At 33.2% G+C, this 20,747-nt stretch overlaps 2 protein-coding genes across 2 annotated transcripts; both read right to left on the bottom strand.

The window, feature by feature from the left end:
* Positions 1-2,817: 2,817 nt before the first annotated feature.
* Positions 2,818-6,015, bottom strand: LOC146920875 (7-deoxyloganetic acid glucosyltransferase-like). The gene is made up of 2 exons (XM_085714310.1): positions 5,484-6,015; positions 2,818-4,097 (listed from the first exon to the last, which is right to left on the bottom strand). Exons 1-2 carry the CDS (start codon positions 5,986-5,988, stop codon positions 3,196-3,198), a joined length of 1,407 nt encoding a protein of 468 aa, XP_085570436.1. The 5' UTR covers positions 5,989-6,015; the 3' UTR covers positions 2,818-3,195.
* Positions 6,016-12,147: 6,132 nt separating this feature from the next.
* On the bottom strand, positions 12,148-14,809 carry LOC146920874 (7-deoxyloganetic acid glucosyltransferase-like). Its single transcript, XM_085714308.1, has 2 exons — positions 14,287-14,809; positions 12,148-13,297 (listed from the first exon to the last, which is right to left on the bottom strand). Exons 1-2 carry the CDS (start codon positions 14,768-14,770, stop codon positions 12,384-12,386), a joined length of 1,398 nt encoding a protein of 465 aa, XP_085570434.1. The 5' UTR covers positions 14,771-14,809; the 3' UTR covers positions 12,148-12,383.
* Positions 14,810-20,747: the final 5,938 nt, after the last annotated feature.

Raw genomic sequence — 20,747 nt, 5'->3', positions numbered from 1 at the left:
TGGCAACAACCTCACCCAGTTTAGTTGGGTTATCAAAACGAATTTGAGGATACAAGGTAAAACATATCCATACCTCGTATCGTCTAAAACTCCTTTTGATCGACTCAAATCACTACTAAAATGATTGAAAAACATACTGAAAATAACGTAAAATAACCTGTCATCATAATAAAATGATTGAAACATACTGAAAATAACGTAAGATTACCTGTCATCACAATCTTAAAGTCGATACGACTGCTTTAATTTGACCATCATGATGTCACTTTGCTATGTTAGTTTTTAAAATAAAAATAATTATGTCAGTTTTTGCATCTAAACAAAAGCTTTATTTTTAAAATAAATACATGACAATATGTAAATAGACGTATGTATAAAAAAGAAAACCCAAATCATAGATATAAATTAAATATATTTTGAACCAAATAAAAAAAGTAAATATATTATTATTTAAAGGCTAATGCAATTGATATGATGGAAAATTGCAAGTCATTAGTATGATATGGCACATATTTGTAACCAAAAAATATGGCACCTATTTGAATAGTCAATACTTTTTTTTTCTTATGGAAAATTGCAAGTCATTTATATGTTGCGGCACATATTTGAATGCACAATATTTTTTTTTTTTGTTTTATATAGGGTCTCTTTGTTAAATATAATCTTATTTTAGTGGACAATATTTTTTTCTCGTGGTTTTATATAGGGTCTATCCACTAAAAATAATCTTATTTGAGACGTGATTAACACCAAATATGAATGTTTCATTAGTTGAAATTCGAATACAGGTTTTTCTTGGGGTTTGAGAATTTAGCCTCTTTTAGTAGAGACAAATTTCTTACAATGCCCCTTTTTTATGGCTAGACTATTTCACACCTTTTACACACACAAAAGGTTAATTCATCGATTGATTTCCTTAAAATAAAAAACAAAACAATTTATTTCCCTCTTTTATAGGTAGATTGCTAGCTTGGGAGGAGGGATTAGCTATGGAGCGTAGGACTTTGTTTGCTGATGTATTTTTGCAGGGTACTATTTCAGATAGATCGTTGTGGCGGCCTAGTGTGGGCGATGGGTATACCGGTTTGTGGTATGTATCAAATGCTTACGAGGCAGGAGATGCACATTCATGACACAGTTTCCGCAGACATCTGGCTTAAAAGTGTTCCGTTAAAGGTCTCTATTTGCGTGTGGCGTCTTCATCGCAATAGTTGGCCTACAAAGGATAACTTGGTTAGGCGTGACATTATTGCAGACGACTCCCCGTCTTTGGAACTCTTTGGCAGCTCGTTAGGGATTGGACTGGTGTTTCTTCCGCGGATCCTTATCATATTAACGACCATTTCACTTGGTTTGCTTATTCTACAGGATGTTCTAAACGACGGCGATCATTTTTGCAGCTAATATGGCTTTGTTGTGTTTCAGGGTTGTGGACAGAAAGGAATAATAGATTCTTTAACAATAAAGCTAAATTTATTTCGAAGCTGATGGATAAAGTGAAAGTTTCTACCTATTGATGGCTGAAAGCTCGAAATTTTAATTTTTCTTTTGGTCATTTTATGTGGTTGAAACAACCCTTTTGATTGTTTGGGTCTTGCCTGATTTTTTCTATTTTTTTCTTTCAACCCGTGATGTAACACTATTTTACTCCACCTTATGCTAGAGAGCAGACTGTTTTTTATGGTGATATATACCATTCTGACTTGTTTAAAAAAATAATAATCTAAACTCACGTTTAAGATATTTACTTCCTAACAAACTTCTTTTTCGGTCGAAACTTCTAAAACTAAAAGGTGTTATTAGCAATGGAAGAAAAAAACTAAAAGGTGTTATTAGCAATGGAAGAAAAAAAAAATGTATACATACTTTAATATGGTCAATTATTATTAATCTCTACAATTCCTTATGATCCCACCGACTCAATAGATTTACCTTGGCAATTCCAGAATACCCAATTCACATCAATTGAAGGATTTTAAAAGATTTTCTACGACAAAAAAAGTTATTATGACATAAAAGGACAAAACTGAAATAACAATACTAAATCACAAAACTCCATACTATAGCAATCTGGACCACCATACCCAAATTTACCTAAACAAGCAAATTGGACACGTGAAATGTTGATGAACAAATACAAAAGAGAATGCGCAATGATTAAGACCTCAAAAAAAAACAATGATTAAGTCATTGACAAAATTATTTACATGTTGTTTTAACTTAATTTCAAATAACGATTTAATCTTTACTTATTTTTGTGATCTCTTAACTTAATTTTCATCTATGTTTACATATGAACCTAAAGAATCAAAATTATGAGAGAAAAATAAATAATCAAATCGATATTATTTTGTAATAAAACCAAATTATCATCTGAAATTAAGTGAAGGGAACATAAAATGTTATTCTACCTAAACAATTTTACAAGGCTACTTTCTCCATTCTCACTATCATTTTATAAGTTCAAAAAAACAACCAAATTTTTTTTGGTAAAAAACCATCAATTTTTTCACGTCCAAATACTTATTTTTATGATCTTCATACACACTTATAAAAATATGAGAAGTTTTTAGTAGGAGAATTAAATGGCAAAATTCACATCTTATGGGCTAGTAGACCTTATATACTCAACCAAATCTTGAAAGTTGTTGTAGGAAGAACCACTCAACCTTTCATTTTTGGAGTATACATAACATCTTTATATTTCACAATCTTTTCACAGGATATGCAACATTAACGTCCAAGTCATTTATTGAATCTACAATTGATCGGAGATGGTATTTCAATTTGAACTAAATGAACACCTCAACAAAACGGTGACGACGAACAACATAATGTCGAATTTAGATGATGAAATCACACACACAAAAATACACAAGAAAAACTTGATAGATGTGAAAACCACTTATTTGCATCAAAAGTGAAGAAAATATTGTGCAAATAGATGATTCATAACCAAAAAATGACTCAAAACCACTCATCTTCGATAAACTGAAAAGTAATTGGACACAAATGAAATGTTGACAAAAAATACAAGAGACAAGACAATAATCAAATTATTTTATGAGGATACTGTCTTTGTCCCTCAATGTTTTTGAAGTATGTATTTCAAATACGTACTTCTTTTTGTGATGTTTATAGACATAAAAATATGAGTAGTTTTTAGTAGGATAATTGTAGGGGAAACCCCATATTTTATGGGCTAGTAGACCTTATATACTGAATCAAATTTTGGAGGTTGTTGTAGGAGGAACCATCAGGACTCACACTCTTGGATGCCAACTTAGCCATATCCATTGCTGATCTAACAAACTCATCCTTCCTATTCACCATAACATCATTCACCATATTCTCCACAACCTTCCTATCACAAACATCCTTCATATCCAATCCAATTTTCCAAACCTCACTCACAAACCTACTATTAATTTGTTGATCAGCAAAATAAGGCCAACATATCATAGGCACTCCACAAATCACACTCTCCAAAGTAGAGTTCCACCCACTATGTGTCAAAAAAGCACCAATTGCTTTGTGTGACAAAACTTCCTCTTGGGGAACCCACCCCACAATCATTCCTCTCTCTTTTGTAGTCCCTTCCTCAAGCTCCTTCAATAGTCCTTTTTCTTGAACCATGTTTGGCCTAATCACCCACAAAAATCGTTTTTTGCTATTCAATAAACCGTGCCAAATCTCAATGATTTCTTCTCTCTTCATTGGGGTGATGCTACCAAAGCTAACATATACAACTGATTTCAATGGTTGAGATTCGAGCCACACCATGCAAGTTCTATCCACTTCGAAGAAATTGCTCTTGGATGATGATGATGATTTTTTTGTTGTATTGAGGTGGTGGTGAAGAGGGCCAATGGTGTAGAGTTTGGAGACTTGAAGACGAATTTGGGAGAGTACTGGGGATTCTAGATTCTCGAACGTGTTGAGTATTAATGCGTTGCCTTTAAGTGATTGTTGGGTCAGAAATACAACCTTGTCTAATATGGTATCTTCCATTTTACAGAAACTTGGAAGATCTCTACATCGAAGCAAATTTTCCATTCCTGGCACGTTTCTTATGATGCGATCCATGTCCTCATCTCCTATAAATTTAACCAGAACACTAGTATAACTCATTTTATTTGAATAAATATACAACCATATTATTTGCATCAGTCGCATTTATTCACATTTTGTCAACCATAATTAAAGTCTATAACACCTTCTGTTAGAAGTGTTTCATATTCAATATGTACCAATGTGTAGCAAAATTCATCTATAACATTGACTGTTAGAAATTTTTCATATTCACTATGTACCAAAAGTTACAACAAAAAAAAGTTATTGAAAAAAAATAAATACATTTTGTCAGGGAAGTAACGGTTCGGTTTGGATCGGTTTTTGGTCAAAAAATTGTCTGAACCAATGAAATCTTCATCGGTTTGGTTTTTTCTGTTTTTCAAAAAAGAAACCGAACCAAACTAGCCGGTTTGGTTTGGTTTAGATTGGTTCGGTTGATCGGTATGTTTAAAAATACAATTAAAAAAATTAATATATTCACAAATTTGTATTTCATGCATACAACATACTCAAATATTTCATAGAACTTTGTTTTCCATGTTCTCCATTTTTCAAACTACTTTGTATAACTAACATGAAAAAACTAACAAGAGATGGACGATCCTAGCGGTGGTGAGGAACGATGAGTTAGGTGTGACTAGTGGCTAGTGTTCTTGTTTAGTAGAAACAAAATAGAGTGTGAGTGATGAGATGAGATGATGATGGGAGAAAGTGAATGAATTATGGAGTATTTTATGTTGGCCTTTAACTTTGAGCTTAATCATAAGTGTTTGTGAGGAGGGATAATATTACTAAAATAGGGAGTGAGGTTAGCATCCGTTCGGTTCATCGGTTCTTCTGATTTCAAAATAAAAAACCGAGAACCGAACCAAACTAGATCGGTTTAGGTTGGTTTGGTTTGGTTTTGAACCGAAACAAACATGGTCGAATACTTTTTCGATTTGGTTCGATTTGGATTTTCGATTTCATCGATTTTGTACGAACCACTTACACCCCTACATTTTGTTGCGTTAGAAGAAACCTATAACAAGCATACCTAGTTAATTCAAAGGTTGCATATGTGTCTATATTTAAAAAAAATTGTGAAGCTATTTTTATTTTTCTACCTAGAATAGATGACAATAGTTATTGAAAACTCACATAAGTGGACACCCCGTACTTTAGTTAGTTTACTTAGGATTTTATCTAACTATTTAGTTAAAGGAAAAGTAAAGAGGCATATGTTTATCCATGATAAAATGAACATTTTTTACTACTGCCTCACCTACTAGATCCATAAGATGGTGTTTTGAGTGGAACATTTTTTACTCAATTATTCTGGCAAAAAAAAAATCAAGAACTAAGTGAAAATTAAAAAGAAAAAAATCTGTTAATTAAAACTCTAAGAGGAGTTTCAGAGTTATATATACCTCTAATGGGAAGTTCATTGCACTCCAAAAGCTTTGGAACAGATAAATAAGCCCAGAAGCAACAAGCACTAATAGTACGAAAATGAATCAATTGTATCCCAAACTCAGCAGCCAAATCAGTAGCAAGGTCACCAAATATTCCATCCAAAATAATGCAACTTATTTTCTCAGACACAATTATATCTCTCAAAAAAGGCTTACCATACAAACTCAGTGACAAAATTATATCACCTACCTTTTCTCCAAATCCAGGATGTTTCTCCTCACTGTGAAAATCAGAGATAGTCTTGAATTGAAGCTTAGGGTAACATTCTAAAAGAGCTTGAATATCATCATTCAAACTAATGAGACGGTTGTGGATGTACTCTGTGTTGAGGAAAGTTATATGGAGATTTTGAATAGCAAGAAGTTCAGCTAGCTTTAGCATAGGATTTACATGGCCTTGTGCTGGACATGGGAAGATCAGCACATGTGGTAAGGATTTTTTCTTAGGTTGTATATCCATTGATTTCTTCAATTTTCCAACGATCTTAAAGACCTATAACATGATATTGCATCCATATAATGTTGTGGGGATGTATGTCCATTGGTACAAAATATCTTGATCTCTTTTTTTTTGTTACAAATATCTTGATGACTTTATTGAACAAAAACGTGTGTATATAGTGGGGAATATTAGGGGAAATACTTGGGTGCCATTAATGGCACCGTGCCATTACATCCTGGCCATTGATGGCACCTAAACATTGTGGATGTGTGTGTGTGATGTGTGTGTGGTGGAGATCTAATGGTATGGTGTCATTAATGGCACCAAAGTGCCACCCGGAATATTGGGTGTTAACTTTTTGTTTCCTTCCAATTTTATCAATGTTTACACATTTATTTACTATACTTTTTTAAATAAAAAGATAAAATTTTACAACTTCTATTACTTTTATATAAGAAAAAATGACACACTTCATTGATGTCCAATCATTGGAATTTACTATTTTTTTTTTTGAAGAAGAATTTACTATTTTATGTATAAGAGTTTAACCTAATAACTTTAAGAATGAAATTTATACTTTGATAGATAGACTTAGCGAAACTTCGTGCTATTCAATTTGAGATTGCAATTTGTTATTTTCTCGGTTATACACACTTCATTTGTGAGAGTGATTCTTTGGAAGCGATAGATCTTATTCTCAATGTGACAAATGTAAGTTTGCATGTGTATGCCTCTGTGTTACTAGAAATCTCACATACATTGTACCATGTGACTATCAATTTAGTTCATATTCCAAGGGAGCAAAATATATGTGCTAATTTTATGGCTAAGACGGGTGGCCATTCCGCTTCTTCAGCTCACTGGGATCATCTTCCAGATAGCTTGGAGTCTCTCCTTTTGAGAGACAAACTAGCTATGTAGTGTTTAGTGTTTTCCTTTTTTCTATTTCTTTTTTCTTTGTAACACCACCCAAAAAAAATCCACCAAAAATATTTGTTACACTCATGTTACTTTTTTTTTTTTTTTTACTTTTCCACCAATCATATTTTATTTTTTATATTTTCTCTTCTCTTTTTTAGGTACCCCAAATATATTTTTTTCAAAACCATAAACACCTAAAAATTGTTTGGTTTAGGGAAGAACTAAAATTACATGACTAAAATATTCCTTAAACCATAAACAACTTATCTAAAACTCCTCCTATTTGAGTCAAATCACGAATAAAATGAATGAAAAATATGTAAAAATAACATAAGATGACATGTAATTAATAGTGAATTATCTTGTTTACATATTGTATGAGAATTTTATGCAGTTTTTCTTGCAATGGGTTTTTGAGTACCCTTATACCCACTTCAATAAAAAAATTGCTTGTAAAAATAACATTTGCTTCAACTCATTGAGACATTGCAATTTTATACATTTCTAAATAAACACTTAACTGTTAAGAGATTTGTGCTTTTGTTTCACATCTACTAGTAAAAAATACTTTTACACCACTACACAATCGTACATTGTTCATTTTTAAAGTTAAATCTTTGAGTGAATCATCAACTTCGTCCTTGAATTTGCAAGGATCGACCAAAATCATCCCCCAATTATGCGAAATATCATATTAGTCTTTGAATTTGTCACATGTCAATCAATTTATTCCCTCCGTCCAATTTGGGTGTTAACGGTGCTGGCGTGACCGTTAACCTCTCACATGGCTTCATGTCAGATACCACACAAGCAGGGACTAATTTGGCCAATAGTGACCAAAATTTTTAAGGACTAAATTGTTTGATTTGCAGAAAATGCTTTGCTCTTTCTTCCCCAACGGCTATTTCTTTTCCAAATATATAAAATTGGAACCCTAATTTTACAATCTGTAATCTACACGCCAAAATTTCCAAAATTTCTTCTAATAATTAGTGGTAACTTCTTCCCCAATTCAAAAAACTTCAAACCCTAATTATATGACTAACTATCAAATCGATCCCTACATTATATTAAAAACCCATCAAATAAGTTCTTAAATTATTTAAACAGATATCAATTTGATCCTTGAAGCATATATGTGCAAAACAAAGTAAAAAAGTCAAAAGACACAACTTGATCCTGAAATATTACTTAGGCAAAAGTCATAAGTCTTGAGTTTGAAATATTACATAGGCAAAAGCAACCCAACTATGGGGCATTAACAAGTCATAAGTCTTAAATATTACATAGGCAAAAATAAACTAAACTAGACATAATTCAAACAAGTCTAAATATCACATTTTCAAAAGCATATTTTAAATATGTTTCCATCAAGCATCAATTCTTTGGAAATCTGGGGGTTGGGATAAACTCCATGAATTTAGGTTGAGTCGAATCAGATGGACCATAACTTGGATATGGTACTCCAATAACGTCAGGAGCAGTTGGATGTGCTGGTGCAGGACCCCTCAGTGGTGTTTGCTTAAGCATCTCATTTGAAATAATTGGTCCTCTAATGCTTTACCTCCTTGTAGTAACACTCTGCAATTACATTTTCAATCAAATCAGTCCCTAAATTATAACATATTCAAACAAACCAGTCCTTAAATTATTACACTTGCTAGCAAATTGATCCTTAAAATTTAAGAGTCATATCTGTCGAGGCACTACTTCATTTACAACAACATTTTGAGCATTTGAAACAACATTTCCAGCACTTTCTGCATTTCCTGGCATAACATTTCCAACATTTTTTTGCATTTCATGGCACAACAATTTCAGCATTTTCAGCAACAACATTTTCTGCATTTTCTTTTGAAGGTGACATAGATGGGGGAAATAAGTACTACATTAAGATATACGTACTCATATTTCTCAAGTTTGAAGCTTAAATATACTAGTATGATAAACATAGTAATTTAATCAAAGGAGAAGGCATGTGTGATGTTGATTCTTTTTTTTTGATCTAACATCTCTCATATAAAATAATTTGATAAAATAATTTGATAAAATAATTTGAGTGTTTGGTGTATTTCAGTTTTAATGGATATTATGGAAGCGCAGTGTTTTACTTTAAATATCATCTTGTGCATGTGGACTGTGTTTGGTGTATTTCAGTTTTAATGGATATTATGGAAGCGCATTGTTTTACTTTAATACTTTAAATGAAATGTCATGTGGACTTTTCCATATGACATTTCGAACGCTATGTGGACTTTTCCATATGACGTGGACTTTTCCATATGATCATGTGGACTTTTCCATATGACATTTCGAATGCTATGTGGACTTTTCCGTATGACGTGGACTTTTCCATATGACATGGAAGCGCATTGTTTTACTTTAATACTTTAAATGAAATGTCATGTGGACTTTTCCATATGACATTTCGAATGCTATGTGGACTTTTCCATATGACGTGGACTTTTCCATATGATCATGTGGACTTTTCCATATGATTAAATGAAATGATACTTTAAATGAAATGTCATGTGGACTTTTCCATATGACATTTCGAATGCTATGTGGACTTTTCCATATGACGTGGACTTTTCCATATGATCATGTGGACTTTTCCATATGACATTTCGAATGCTATGTGGACTTTTCCATATGACGTGGACTTTTCCATATGACATGGAAGCGCATTGTTTTACTTTAATACTTTAAATGAAATGTCATGTGGACTTTTCCATATGACATTTCGAATGCTATGTGGACTTTTCCATATGACGTGGACTTTTCCATATGATCATGTGGACTTTTCCACTTTAAATGAAATGTCATGTGGACTTTTCCATATGACATTTCGAATGCTATGTGGACTTTTCCATATGACGTGGACTTTTCCATATGATCATGTGGACTTTTCCATATGACATTTCGATATGACGTGGACTTTTCCATATGATCACGTGGACTTTTCCATATGATCATGTGGACTTTTCCATATGACATTTCGAATGCTATAGTTCTGATGAATCACGTGGACTTTTCCATATGATCATGTGGACTTTTCCATATGACATTTCGAATGCTATAGTTCTGATGAATGCTGCAGTTCTGATTGTTGGGTCACTTTCCATATGATCATGTGGACTTTTCCATATGACATTTCGATATGACGTGGACTTTTCCATATGATCACGTGGACTTTTCCATATGACATTTCGAATGCTATAGTTCTGATGAATGCTATAGTTCTGATTGTTGGGTCACTGGGGGAGCTCGGTCGGGGGGACCGCCCACATCAAGGCTAGAACAATCGCATAAGCAATAGAGACACCACACTCTTACCTAAAACCTTAAGGCAATGGGTTTATGGGTCCTCTTACTTATAAGGTGTTCAACCTTTACTCTTTTATCCGATGTGGGACATATAAACTCACACTTGCACACAACACTCCCCCTCAAGTGTGAGTCCATCTATTCATCATGCTCCCCTTGAAGCGAAAGCTCTTACTTTGCATGTATCGCCGTTGCTGGTTTCTCCGCAAACGGACCGACACTGCTTGTGCCGTCGTTGCTGATTTCTGCGCAAACGGACCGGCTACCTTGGTCGTACCGGCTACCTTGGTCGTACCCTTCGTCGAACCGAGCTCTGATGCCACTGTTGGGTCATTGGGGGAGCTCGGTCGGGGGACCGCCCACATCAAGGCTAGAACAATCGCACAAGCAATAGAGACACCACACTCTTACTTATAAGGTGTTCAACCTTTACTCTTTTATCCGATGTGGGGCATATAAACTCACACTTGCACACAACACTGATTGTATGCAATTTTGCAGTTACGTGATGGTAAAGCTTCAGAAGGGATTTTTGTTGGTGCTTTCCTTTCTATGTCTTCAACAGCAGGGGTGTGACAATATAAGCAATCTGCTTGTTCCATTTTAAAGTGCATACACTGTCTAATGAACTTCCATGCTGATAATAACTTTTATATTTCTTCAAAACTCAATCTCCTTAACAAACGACGAAATCTCCTTCAATACACAATATTTTCCAACATTGATTGATGAAGATGATGATGATTTTGGAGAGATGAAGATGGTGATGGTTTTAGCGAGAAAGAGAAGAGTCAAGGAGTTGTTTGATGTGTCTAAATGAAATGTGAAGATGTAGATGAATGGGTAAGAGAGGGGTAAAATTGGAAAAACAGAAGAAGAAAAAAAAATGAAAGTGAAAAGTTCAAATGAAATTTATTGCTTTTCAATCAAAATGGTCATTGTACACGTGGCTGACTTGATGACACGTGTACAACCCATCACATCATGCAGGAAGCACCTCATCACCACTAATGGAGAGTTTGGACGGAGAGACTAAATTGATAGACATCTAACAAATTCAGGGACTAATTTGATATTTTTCATAATTGGAGGACGATTTTGGCCTATTCGTGAAAATTCAAGGACGAAGTTGATGATTCACTCTTAAATCTTTACTATTTTGCATCAACATGGTGATTGATTATGCAGATATTTGCCCCAAAAGTAAATTATGCAAACAATTATAGATTATTGATCAAAATACGTAGTAAAGATTCAAATAGGAATGCTTGCAACACTCACTTTAGCATTCACTCATTTATTGGATAAAATCATTGTATGTCCACCACTTTGTGGGAGTTCAATTTTTAAAGTGTAGACCCACAATGATTTAAACAAATAAGAGAGTGAGTATTAAAGAGAGTGTTGCTACCATTACTCTAGATTCAAAATATGTAGTATAAATTCAAGGTTTAAAGAATATAAACCTATAAATTTAAAGGGGTTTGAAAAACTTTATATTTCTGTCACAACTACCCCAATTTACCTTCATTTTTTTGTTAAAAAGTAAATTATATTCATTCATTCAAATTGATAGAGAACATCGAAAACAAATATAAATTTGACATCGCAAAAAACAAAAATGAAGCATATGCGAACAAACTTTTATCACCCAACTTAATATCTTAGGATATGCAGCGTTGACGTAAGTCATTGATTGAATCTGCAATTATCGAAGCTAGTATGTCAATTTGAACTAAATGAACACCTCATTAAGACGAGAAATCAACTATGCCCACACACAGACAAAATAATGTCGAACTTGGACAATGAAATCACACACACACACAAAAAAAAACACAAAAGAAAAACTTTATATATGTTAAAGCCACTTATTTGTATCAAAAGAGAAGAAAATATTATGCAGATAGATGATTCTTAACCAAAAAATGACTCAAAACCACTCATATTCGATAAACTAAAAAGTAATTGAACACAAATGAAATGTTGATAAAAAAAATACAAAAGAGACAAGACAATAATCAAATTATGTTATGAAGATATTGTCTCCGTCCCTCGATGTTTTTGAAGTATGTATTTCAAGTACATACTTCTTTTTGTGATGTTGATAGACATAAAAATATGAGAAGTTTTTAGTAGGAGAATGGCAGGGGAAGCCTCATATTTTATGGGCTAATAGACCTTATATACTGAATCAAATTTTGGAGGTTGTTGTAGGAGGAACCATCGGGACTTACACTCTTGGAAGCCAAATCCGCCATTTTAGTAGCAGATTTTGAATACTCCTCCTTCTTGTTCACCATAATATCATTCACCATATTCTCAACAACATTCCTATCACAAACATCTTTCATATCCAATCCAAGCTTCCAAACCTCACTTACAAACCTACTATTAAGTGGTTGATCAGAAAAATAAGGCCAACAAATCATAGGCACACCACAAACCACACTCTCCAAAGTAGAATTCCATCCACTATGTGTCAAAAAAGCACCAATTGCCTTGTGTGACAAAACCTCCTCTTGTGGAACCCACTCCACAATCAAACCTCTCTCCTTACTAGTCTTTTCCTCAAGTTCTTTTATTAGTCCTTTTTCTTGTACCATATTTGGTCTAATCACCCACAAGAATGTTTTTTTGCTGTTCAACAAACCGTGCCAAAACTCAAGTATTTGTTCTCTTGTCATTGTTGTGGTGCTTCCAAAACTAACATATACAACTGACTTCAACGGTTGAGATTCGAGCCATGTCATGCAGGTTCTATCCACTTTGAAGAAATTGGAGTTGAAAGATGATGATGTTGTTTTTTTCATGGTATTGAGGTGGTGGTGAAGTGGGCCAATAGTGTAGAGTTTGGGGAAGTGGAGACGAATTTGGGAGAGAATTGGGGATTCTAGATCTTCAAATGTGTTGAGTATTACTCCATTGCCTTTAAGTGATGCTTGGGTTAGTTGTAAAACTTTATCTAAAACGATATGGTCCATTTTGTTTGATGTACCGAAACGTGGAAGATCTCTACATCGAATTATGTTTTCCATGTCTGGCACGTTTCTTATTATGCGATCCATGTCCTCGTCGCCTATAAATTAAACAACCAAAACACACATATAACTCATATTATTTGCATAAATATACGAACTACCAAAGTTTTGAATTGTTGTATGTAATAGTAGTAGATAAGTTTATTAAGTAAAAAAATTGAAAGGTGTATAAAATAAGATGAGCGCTAGCTAACAATCTGTTGTGAACACTCTCTTAAATACCTACGCTTTTATTAGATAAAACTTATGTATGTTTTATATTTTGGAAATAGATCTCACATAAAGTAGTGAGAACCACATAAATTGCTTAGAGTGAGTATTAGAGAAAATGTTAAAAAGAGAGTGTTTCTAAAATTCCTAATAGAATAAAAGATAAGTTTAAATAAAATAAGGCATATGTGGAATGAGAAAAGGCAAAGCTCGCGGTGGGAGCTTATTGAATTATGACATAGGCAACTTATGAAATTGTATTAAGCTGTATTTATTGATTTACCCAATCTCTTTTACAAAGTCTTATGATAGTATATAAGCCCACGTAAGCTAAGCCAATCCAAACAGATCTAACGTACAAGATGTTCAAGAAAGACTTGTTTGAGCACAAGCTTTTAAACACATCACTTAGACACCCACACACAAAAGTATATTTCATTTAATTATTTAAAAAAGAAATACTGTACAATTTAAATATTTTCTCTCTCTACATTTTTTTCAATTATGTACGTGTACTCAAAATTAGTGTTCAAACTTTTGTGTCCAATTAAGTATTTTCCCAAGATGTTCGTCTATAACATTCACTTTAGAAGTGTTTTACATTCATTATGTGCAATGTACATTAGAAGTGTTTCATATTCATTATGTGCAATGTGTATCAAAATAAGCCAAAAACTCTAAGAACAGTAGACTACATAAATTATATAGTTTGGCCTTGCATATGTATAATAATTAAATCAAGAAATTAGGGGAAATTAAAAAGAAGAAAAAAATTATAATTAAAATTCTAAGAGCAGTTTCAGAGTGCGTAGTATACCTCTAATGGGAATCTCGTTGCACTCCAAGAGCTTGGGCATACAGAAATAAATCCAGACGCTACTAGCAGCAACAGTACGAAAATGAATCAATTGTATCCCAAACTCATGAGCCAAATCAGTAGCAAGGTCACCAAAACCTCCATCCAAAATAATGCAACTTATTTTCTCAGAGACAATAATATCTCTTAAAGAAGGCTTACCATACATATTTATGGAGGAAATTACATCTACAATGTTTTCTCCAAATCCAGGATGCTTCTCCTTATTTTGAAAATCAGAGATGGTCTTGAATTGAAGCTTAGGGTAACATTCTAAAAGAGCTTGAATATCATCATTCAAACTAATGAGTCTGTTGTGGATGTACTCAGTGTTGAGGAAAGTTATGTGAAGATTTTGAATTAAAAGAAGTTCAGCAAGCTTGAGCATTGTGTTTACATGGCCTTGTGCTGGACATGGGAAGATTAACACATGTGGTGTTTCCATTTTTCAACAATCTCAATTTTGTGATCTATAAGATAAGATAAGATGCTATCTGGTAGTAGGTTTTTATATTGTATGTAACTTCTCTTTGTAAAACCGACTTATAAGTAATACTCCATTTGTCTCAAAATAATTATCTCCTTAGTATTTTTTTCTTTATCTCAAAATAATATAATATTTATTTATTTATTCACTATGATACCTTTATTATTTATTGAATTTAATCCAACTTATTACTCCACTAACTATGATTAATAAAAATATTTATTTTATCATTAAAATCAACTCATTAATCATTCCTTAAAAATTGTGCCCAAACATCTTACTTCCCCGTCCCATAATATGTGAACCTTTTGTTCATTTCACACATATTAAGAAAAATATATAAATGAAAGAGAAATGAAAATAGTTTTGAGTGTCCTTGTCAAGTATGAGTGCATTCACCGTTACCATGAATGCAAAGTGGAGGATGTTGAATTGAAAATCATAAAATTAGTATTAATTATAGTGTATAATTGGAAAAAGTATTCCCTCTGTCTCAAAATGTAAGCAAAAAAAAAAAAACTCATTTTTTTTGTACCAAAATGTAAGCAAAAATTATCCTTTTTTTTTTAAATCATCTTTTCCAAGAAAAACTTTTGTTTATTCTCATGAAATTAAATGCAAATTACATTCCTTCACCAAAAAAAAAATGCAAATTACATTCAATTTTCTCTGTTTTCCGTTTTCTCCATAATTAATAGTCAATGAAAATTGTTTTTACATCTTCCCATGAAACTTATTTCAAAGAAAACACAAAAAATTATACTCCAAATTCTTATGTTTTAGTTTTCTTAATAAGTGTGATTTGATTTTTTTTTTCTTACAATTTGGGACGGAGGGAGTAATTAATACTCCCTCCGTTTCAAAATGAGTGTCGTTTTAGCCAAAAAAATTGTTTCAAAATGAATGTCGCTTTCAGTTTTCAATGCAATAATAACTTTTTCTTTTCAATTGTACCCTTCAATTAATACTATGTTACACTACTTCCAAAGTATTATTTTTTCTTTAAGGAAAAACAAACCAATAGTTGATTAGGATAATTTGGTAAAATTGCTATGACATTTGACTACTTTATTCCATTCCTTAATATGTGTGCAATTGGCTAAAGCGACACTCATTTTGAAACGGATGGTGTATTACATTGAAAAGTGAAATGGGTCAGTTATTTTGAGACAATATTTTATTGCAAATGATTCAGTTATTCTGGGATGTATGGAGTATCTCTCTTCATAAACTTTTATAATCAATATTGTCAGGATGTACATCCTCCAATCACTATTATAAGTAAAAGTTTACATATTATATTCATTCAATTGATAATGTATGCTACTCGTCGTTCGAAAAAAGAGTTATTACTTTTAAAAGTAGATTTTGATAAGACTTTGATTCTGTGGACCGGGATTACCTTAATGTTGCTATAACGAAAATGAATTTCCCAATTTTATGGCATAAATGGATCATGGAGTGTGTCACCACAACATCTGCTTCTGTGTTAGTGAATGTATGTCCAACAGACGAGTTCTATTTTGAACAAGGTCTTCGTCAAGGTGACCCCCTTCTGTCGTTCCTCTTTTTAATTGCGGCGGAAGGTCTTAATGTCATGATGAGTGCTTTAGTTTGTGCTAATTTATTCTCTGGTTACAAGGTGGGCCAAACAGCTAATGCCTATATTTCTCACTTACAATTTGCTGATGATACGTTGTTAGTTAGAAATAAAAGCTAGGCTAATATTCGATCTCTAAAGGCCTTGTTGTTGCTTTTTGAAATGACTTCCGGCCTTAAAGTTAACTTCCATAAAAGCATGTTTGTTGGTATTAATGTTTCAGAGTCTTGGTTGAATGAGGGTTCTCTGGTTTTGAGCTGTAAAATTGGTCATGTTCCCTTCTTTTACTTGGGTCTTCCTATTGGCGGTGACGCCCGTAAACTGAATTTTTGGAAACTTTTGATTGAGCTAGTCATCTCTAGATTGTCTGGGTAGAAGAGTCGCAATTTATCTCTAGGTGACTGATTGGTTCTTCTAAAATTTGTTTTGTTCTCTCTCCCAGTCTACTTCCTTTTCTTCTTCAAGGCTCCAACATGTATCATTACTTCCCTTGAATCTATTTTTAGTTCTTTTTTTTAGGGGCCGGTGAGGAAAATAGGAAAATATCTTGGATAAATTGGGACATTATTTGTCTCAAACAGGAGGAAGGAGGTTTGGGGGTTAGAAGGATTATATAGTTTAATTTATCTTTAATTTGCAGATGGTGTTGGCGGTTGAGGGAGGAAAAATGTTGTTTGTGGTATAGAGTTTAAGCTGTGAGTGTTATACCCTAATTTTGGACCTAAAAATACTTGTTCAAAATTTCCTTTCATCTTTGATATATGTCTATTACTCCTATTGCCAATTTACTATTGTTTACACTGACATTTTACTCTGCTTTATCTCTCAACTTAGCTTTACAATTCTTTTCAACTGTGTATTTGTCCATGTTTTCTTGCATTTCAAGTCATCCAAAAACATCTTTCTTGCATTTTAAATTTGTCTCTGATCAATTGCATCTTTCTCTGCATCTTATTTCAATATTAATTGCAAAATTCATGAAAAAGGGTATTTTAGTCATTTCCTGTATCCAAACTCATTTTAGTCCTTGAAAATTGTTTGAGTCCTTTCAAATAGTTTGAATAAGTCTTTGTTTCCATTCTATGTCAAAATCCATTTCAAAAAATTGCATCTGAGTCATTTTGGTCTTTTCACACGAAATTTTGGCAGAGAGAGGTTACTTTAAAGTACCTCATTTAGGTAATTGGTTCGTTTTAGTCCATTTTGTTGTTTTTAATCGTTTCACTTTACGTTATTTTCCCATTTATTAAATTTTAATTCGATTTTATTTTAATTTTCAATTTTTAGCCCTAAAAATTCTAACAATTGCATTCTGGTCCCTTAAAGTCTTAGGTTTTGTTCCTTAGTCTTTTTTTTGACATTTGCATATTAGTCCTTATAATCTTGTTATTTGCAGAATAGTCCTTTTAGTTTTTATAATTTGCAGATTGGTCCAAAGTCAAGTCCAAAGTCCAGGAACACATGTCAGAATATCATTGGGTCAAAGGCCACATGGCAGCCTATAAAAGGGGCCAAGTCATCAATACACAGGGGATTCACCATTCCAAAAAGGACACATCAACATAAAAACTCTGACAGACTCTCTCTCTCATCTCAGAAACCCTAGCCACCGTAACCAACATCCCAACCACCACAAAAACCACCGTAATAGAATTTCAACCACCGTAACAAACACAAAATCACACCAATTCCTCACAAATTCGAACCAATCCATCACAAATTCTTAATAACTTCATCACATAAAGCTCAAATCCAGAATTTGGCAACAAAAACAGTTCGAATTAAAAACGTTTTGTTTCGCAAGTTCTCAGAGGTTCGAAGCGAACCTTCATCATCGAACTGTAAGACTCTGCAATTCCAACGCCGAATCATCCAGAGGACGAATCAGCGTGATGACAGAGAATTTGAGGAAGAGAAGAAGAAAGATCAAAGAGAATTTGAACCAGCGAAGAAGAAGAGGATGAAGAACTGATTTATTTTCAGTTTCCGTGCAAAACTTACCAGAAGCATCAAGAATACATCCAGGATCCAAGTTTTCCGAAGAATCCAGTTCGAATCTCCAATCAAATTCAGGTAAACACATAAGAACCCTCTCGTTTTCACTTATGATCATCATCGAAGGTTCGTAGTGAGAAATAAACGGCGAATCGAAGTGAAAACCTTGAAAAGATTTTGAAGAACTTTGAAACCGAACCCTAAAAATGTAATTCATGAAGATTCACCGTTTATTTTCCAAATCAGAGTTCAAATTCGTAATCAGCATAGAAAATAGGTTAAGTTAGGGTTTAGTTTCGAAGAAGATTAGAAATAGTTTGAAACCCTAGAAACCGAAAGTTCAAAGTCCGATCTACTTCGTTTTCATCACAGTTTCACAAAAACAGTCATAGATCCGTAAACTAGGGAGGAAGACGAACATTTATGGGTAATTAATTCAAAAGTTAGCATCAGTTCGTCGGAGAAGATGAAGATTCCGATGAATCTTCATCTTCCTCCGCCGTCCTCCCCAGTTTCAGGCGAAGTTAGGATTCAGAGAGAAGAAGAGAGAAATCTGAGAGAAGAGAGAGAAACGAATGGTAAGAATGAATTAGACCGGTCCACCAGCCTATATATAGGTGACTGAACCGGTCTGGTTCAGTCTTGGTCCACTGGTTTTGCACCCTGGCCGTCAGATCTAGGGTTTGATCCAGTTGGATCGATCCAACGGCCTTCTTTGATCCCTGGTGGATCCAGGATCCATTTCCCATGGGGCCTGGGTTTGGGCTTAAGCTTTCTGCGTTGGTCCTTTGTTTTTTACTATTTTTGTCACTGCTTCTTGCTATTGGCACCCCTATCTGTCCAAAATTTTTCATGAAAAATCCTACAAAATTTTCTATGGGTCCTTGATCACTTTCTTGATGTTTTTTGTGATGATGTTATGTGTTGAAACTGGATTAAAAATATGTAATATTTTCTTGTGAATTTTCCTATGTTTTTGTGTCTAAAAATTCTTAAAACTTCTAAAAATTTTCACACACATATCTTGATAATTTTGTGGTATTTTTGTGATGATTTTGCATATTAAAAATTGATAAAAGATAATGTGATAATTTTCTTGTTATTTTGTGATATTTGGTATTAAAAATTTGTGAAAATTGCTTGATTTTAGTTCCAATTTTTTTTTATGAAAGTTTGTGACCTATACCATATGATTTTGTGAAGTCTTAGGTACTGTTTGTGTGTGTTTTTTGTTGCATGTGTGTGAATTAGGTTTAATTGCTTGGTTTGCAAGTTATGCTTGTGAATAAATGATGCAAATATGCCTAGATATATCATGGATCTTGACTTGAATGTGTTCTTGTAATTCTCCTATCATTAATTGTAGTAAAACCTTTTGTCATGATGTGAGGATTATAGGTCATATGTTAGTCTTGATGTCATGGTAAATTTTTAAGTGTATTTTGCCACTTTTAGGTTAAGAGTTCCATTACTTTTTGTCAAGATTTTTTTAGTATTTCTTTTTCTTATAATTTTCATGCTATCACACCTTATGCCACTAACCACTTTCATTTCATGTTTCATGCATCCCATAAGCTCCTCTCATCTCATATTCATCTCTATTTTTCTTGCAATTTAATTTTTACCAAGAGTTAGAATGTAAAAAACTTAGGATTTCTTGTACTTTATTTTTATGCAATTTTAATTTCTTGCAAGACCATAGAATGTAAACTAGGGCATGATGTAAAGGACAATGGACTCTAATAATGTACACCGACACAAGCACCTACACATGCACACACCTCACTTTAGGTGTATGGCTAGGATATGCATGTTTAGATGTATGTTTAGGATTGAATGTTAGATGAATGCCTAGGATTTACACTTAGAAAAACCAATTTTCCAAAAACTTGAACAACATCACTTGAAAACCTTTCCTAAAAAAATATAGGAGTCAAAACTCCTTTGCATTTTCTCTTTATTTTCTTAATCAAATCTCAATGAATTTTAATCATACTTAGACCTTTTTCCAAAATAACTAATCAAACCTCACCTTTTCTTGAAATCTCATGCCTTTAAGGCCTCTCAATCTCATTCTTCAAAATTCCAATTTTCAAACTTAAAATCAACCAACAAAAACAAATACTTTTGGAAGAGAACTACGGTGGATTTGATCCCTTAAACGGGTACGTAGGCAAGGAATCAAAATTCCTTCAATTCAAATAAAATAAAAATTCAAACACTTTCTTCTCCCTCCAATTCTTCACTTAGAAAACTCTTAGGTTTAAATAAACACTTTCAAAATAGCATTTAAAAATAAAGCGCGCGCGTAGAAAATAAAGACGGTTCCTATAGGATACT

Source organism: Medicago sativa, chromosome 5, assembly GCF_051527215.1.
Source record: "Medicago sativa cultivar Bolivia chromosome 5, Bolivia_mono, whole genome shotgun sequence".
In the NCBI taxonomy this organism is placed as follows: Eukaryota; Viridiplantae; Streptophyta; class Magnoliopsida; order Fabales; family Fabaceae; genus Medicago; species Medicago sativa.
Note: the sequence above shows the minus strand (reverse complement) of the source record. Positions and strands in the feature narration are given on the sequence as shown.

Coding starts and splice junctions, on each gene's coding strand:
- LOC146920874 (XM_085714308.1), bottom strand. CDS start 14,770: ATGGAAACACCACATGTGTTAATCTTCCCATGTCCAGCACAAGGCCAT. Junction 13,298..14,286: donor CAACGAGATTCCCATTAGAG/GTATACTACGCA, acceptor TTTAATTTATAG/GCGACGAGGACATGGATCGC.
- LOC146920875 (XM_085714310.1), bottom strand. CDS start 5,988: ATGGATATACAACCTAAGAAAAAATCCTTACCACATGTGCTGATCTTC. Junction 4,098..5,483: donor CAATGAACTTCCCATTAGAG/GTATATATAACT, acceptor TTAAATTTATAG/GAGATGAGGACATGGATCGC.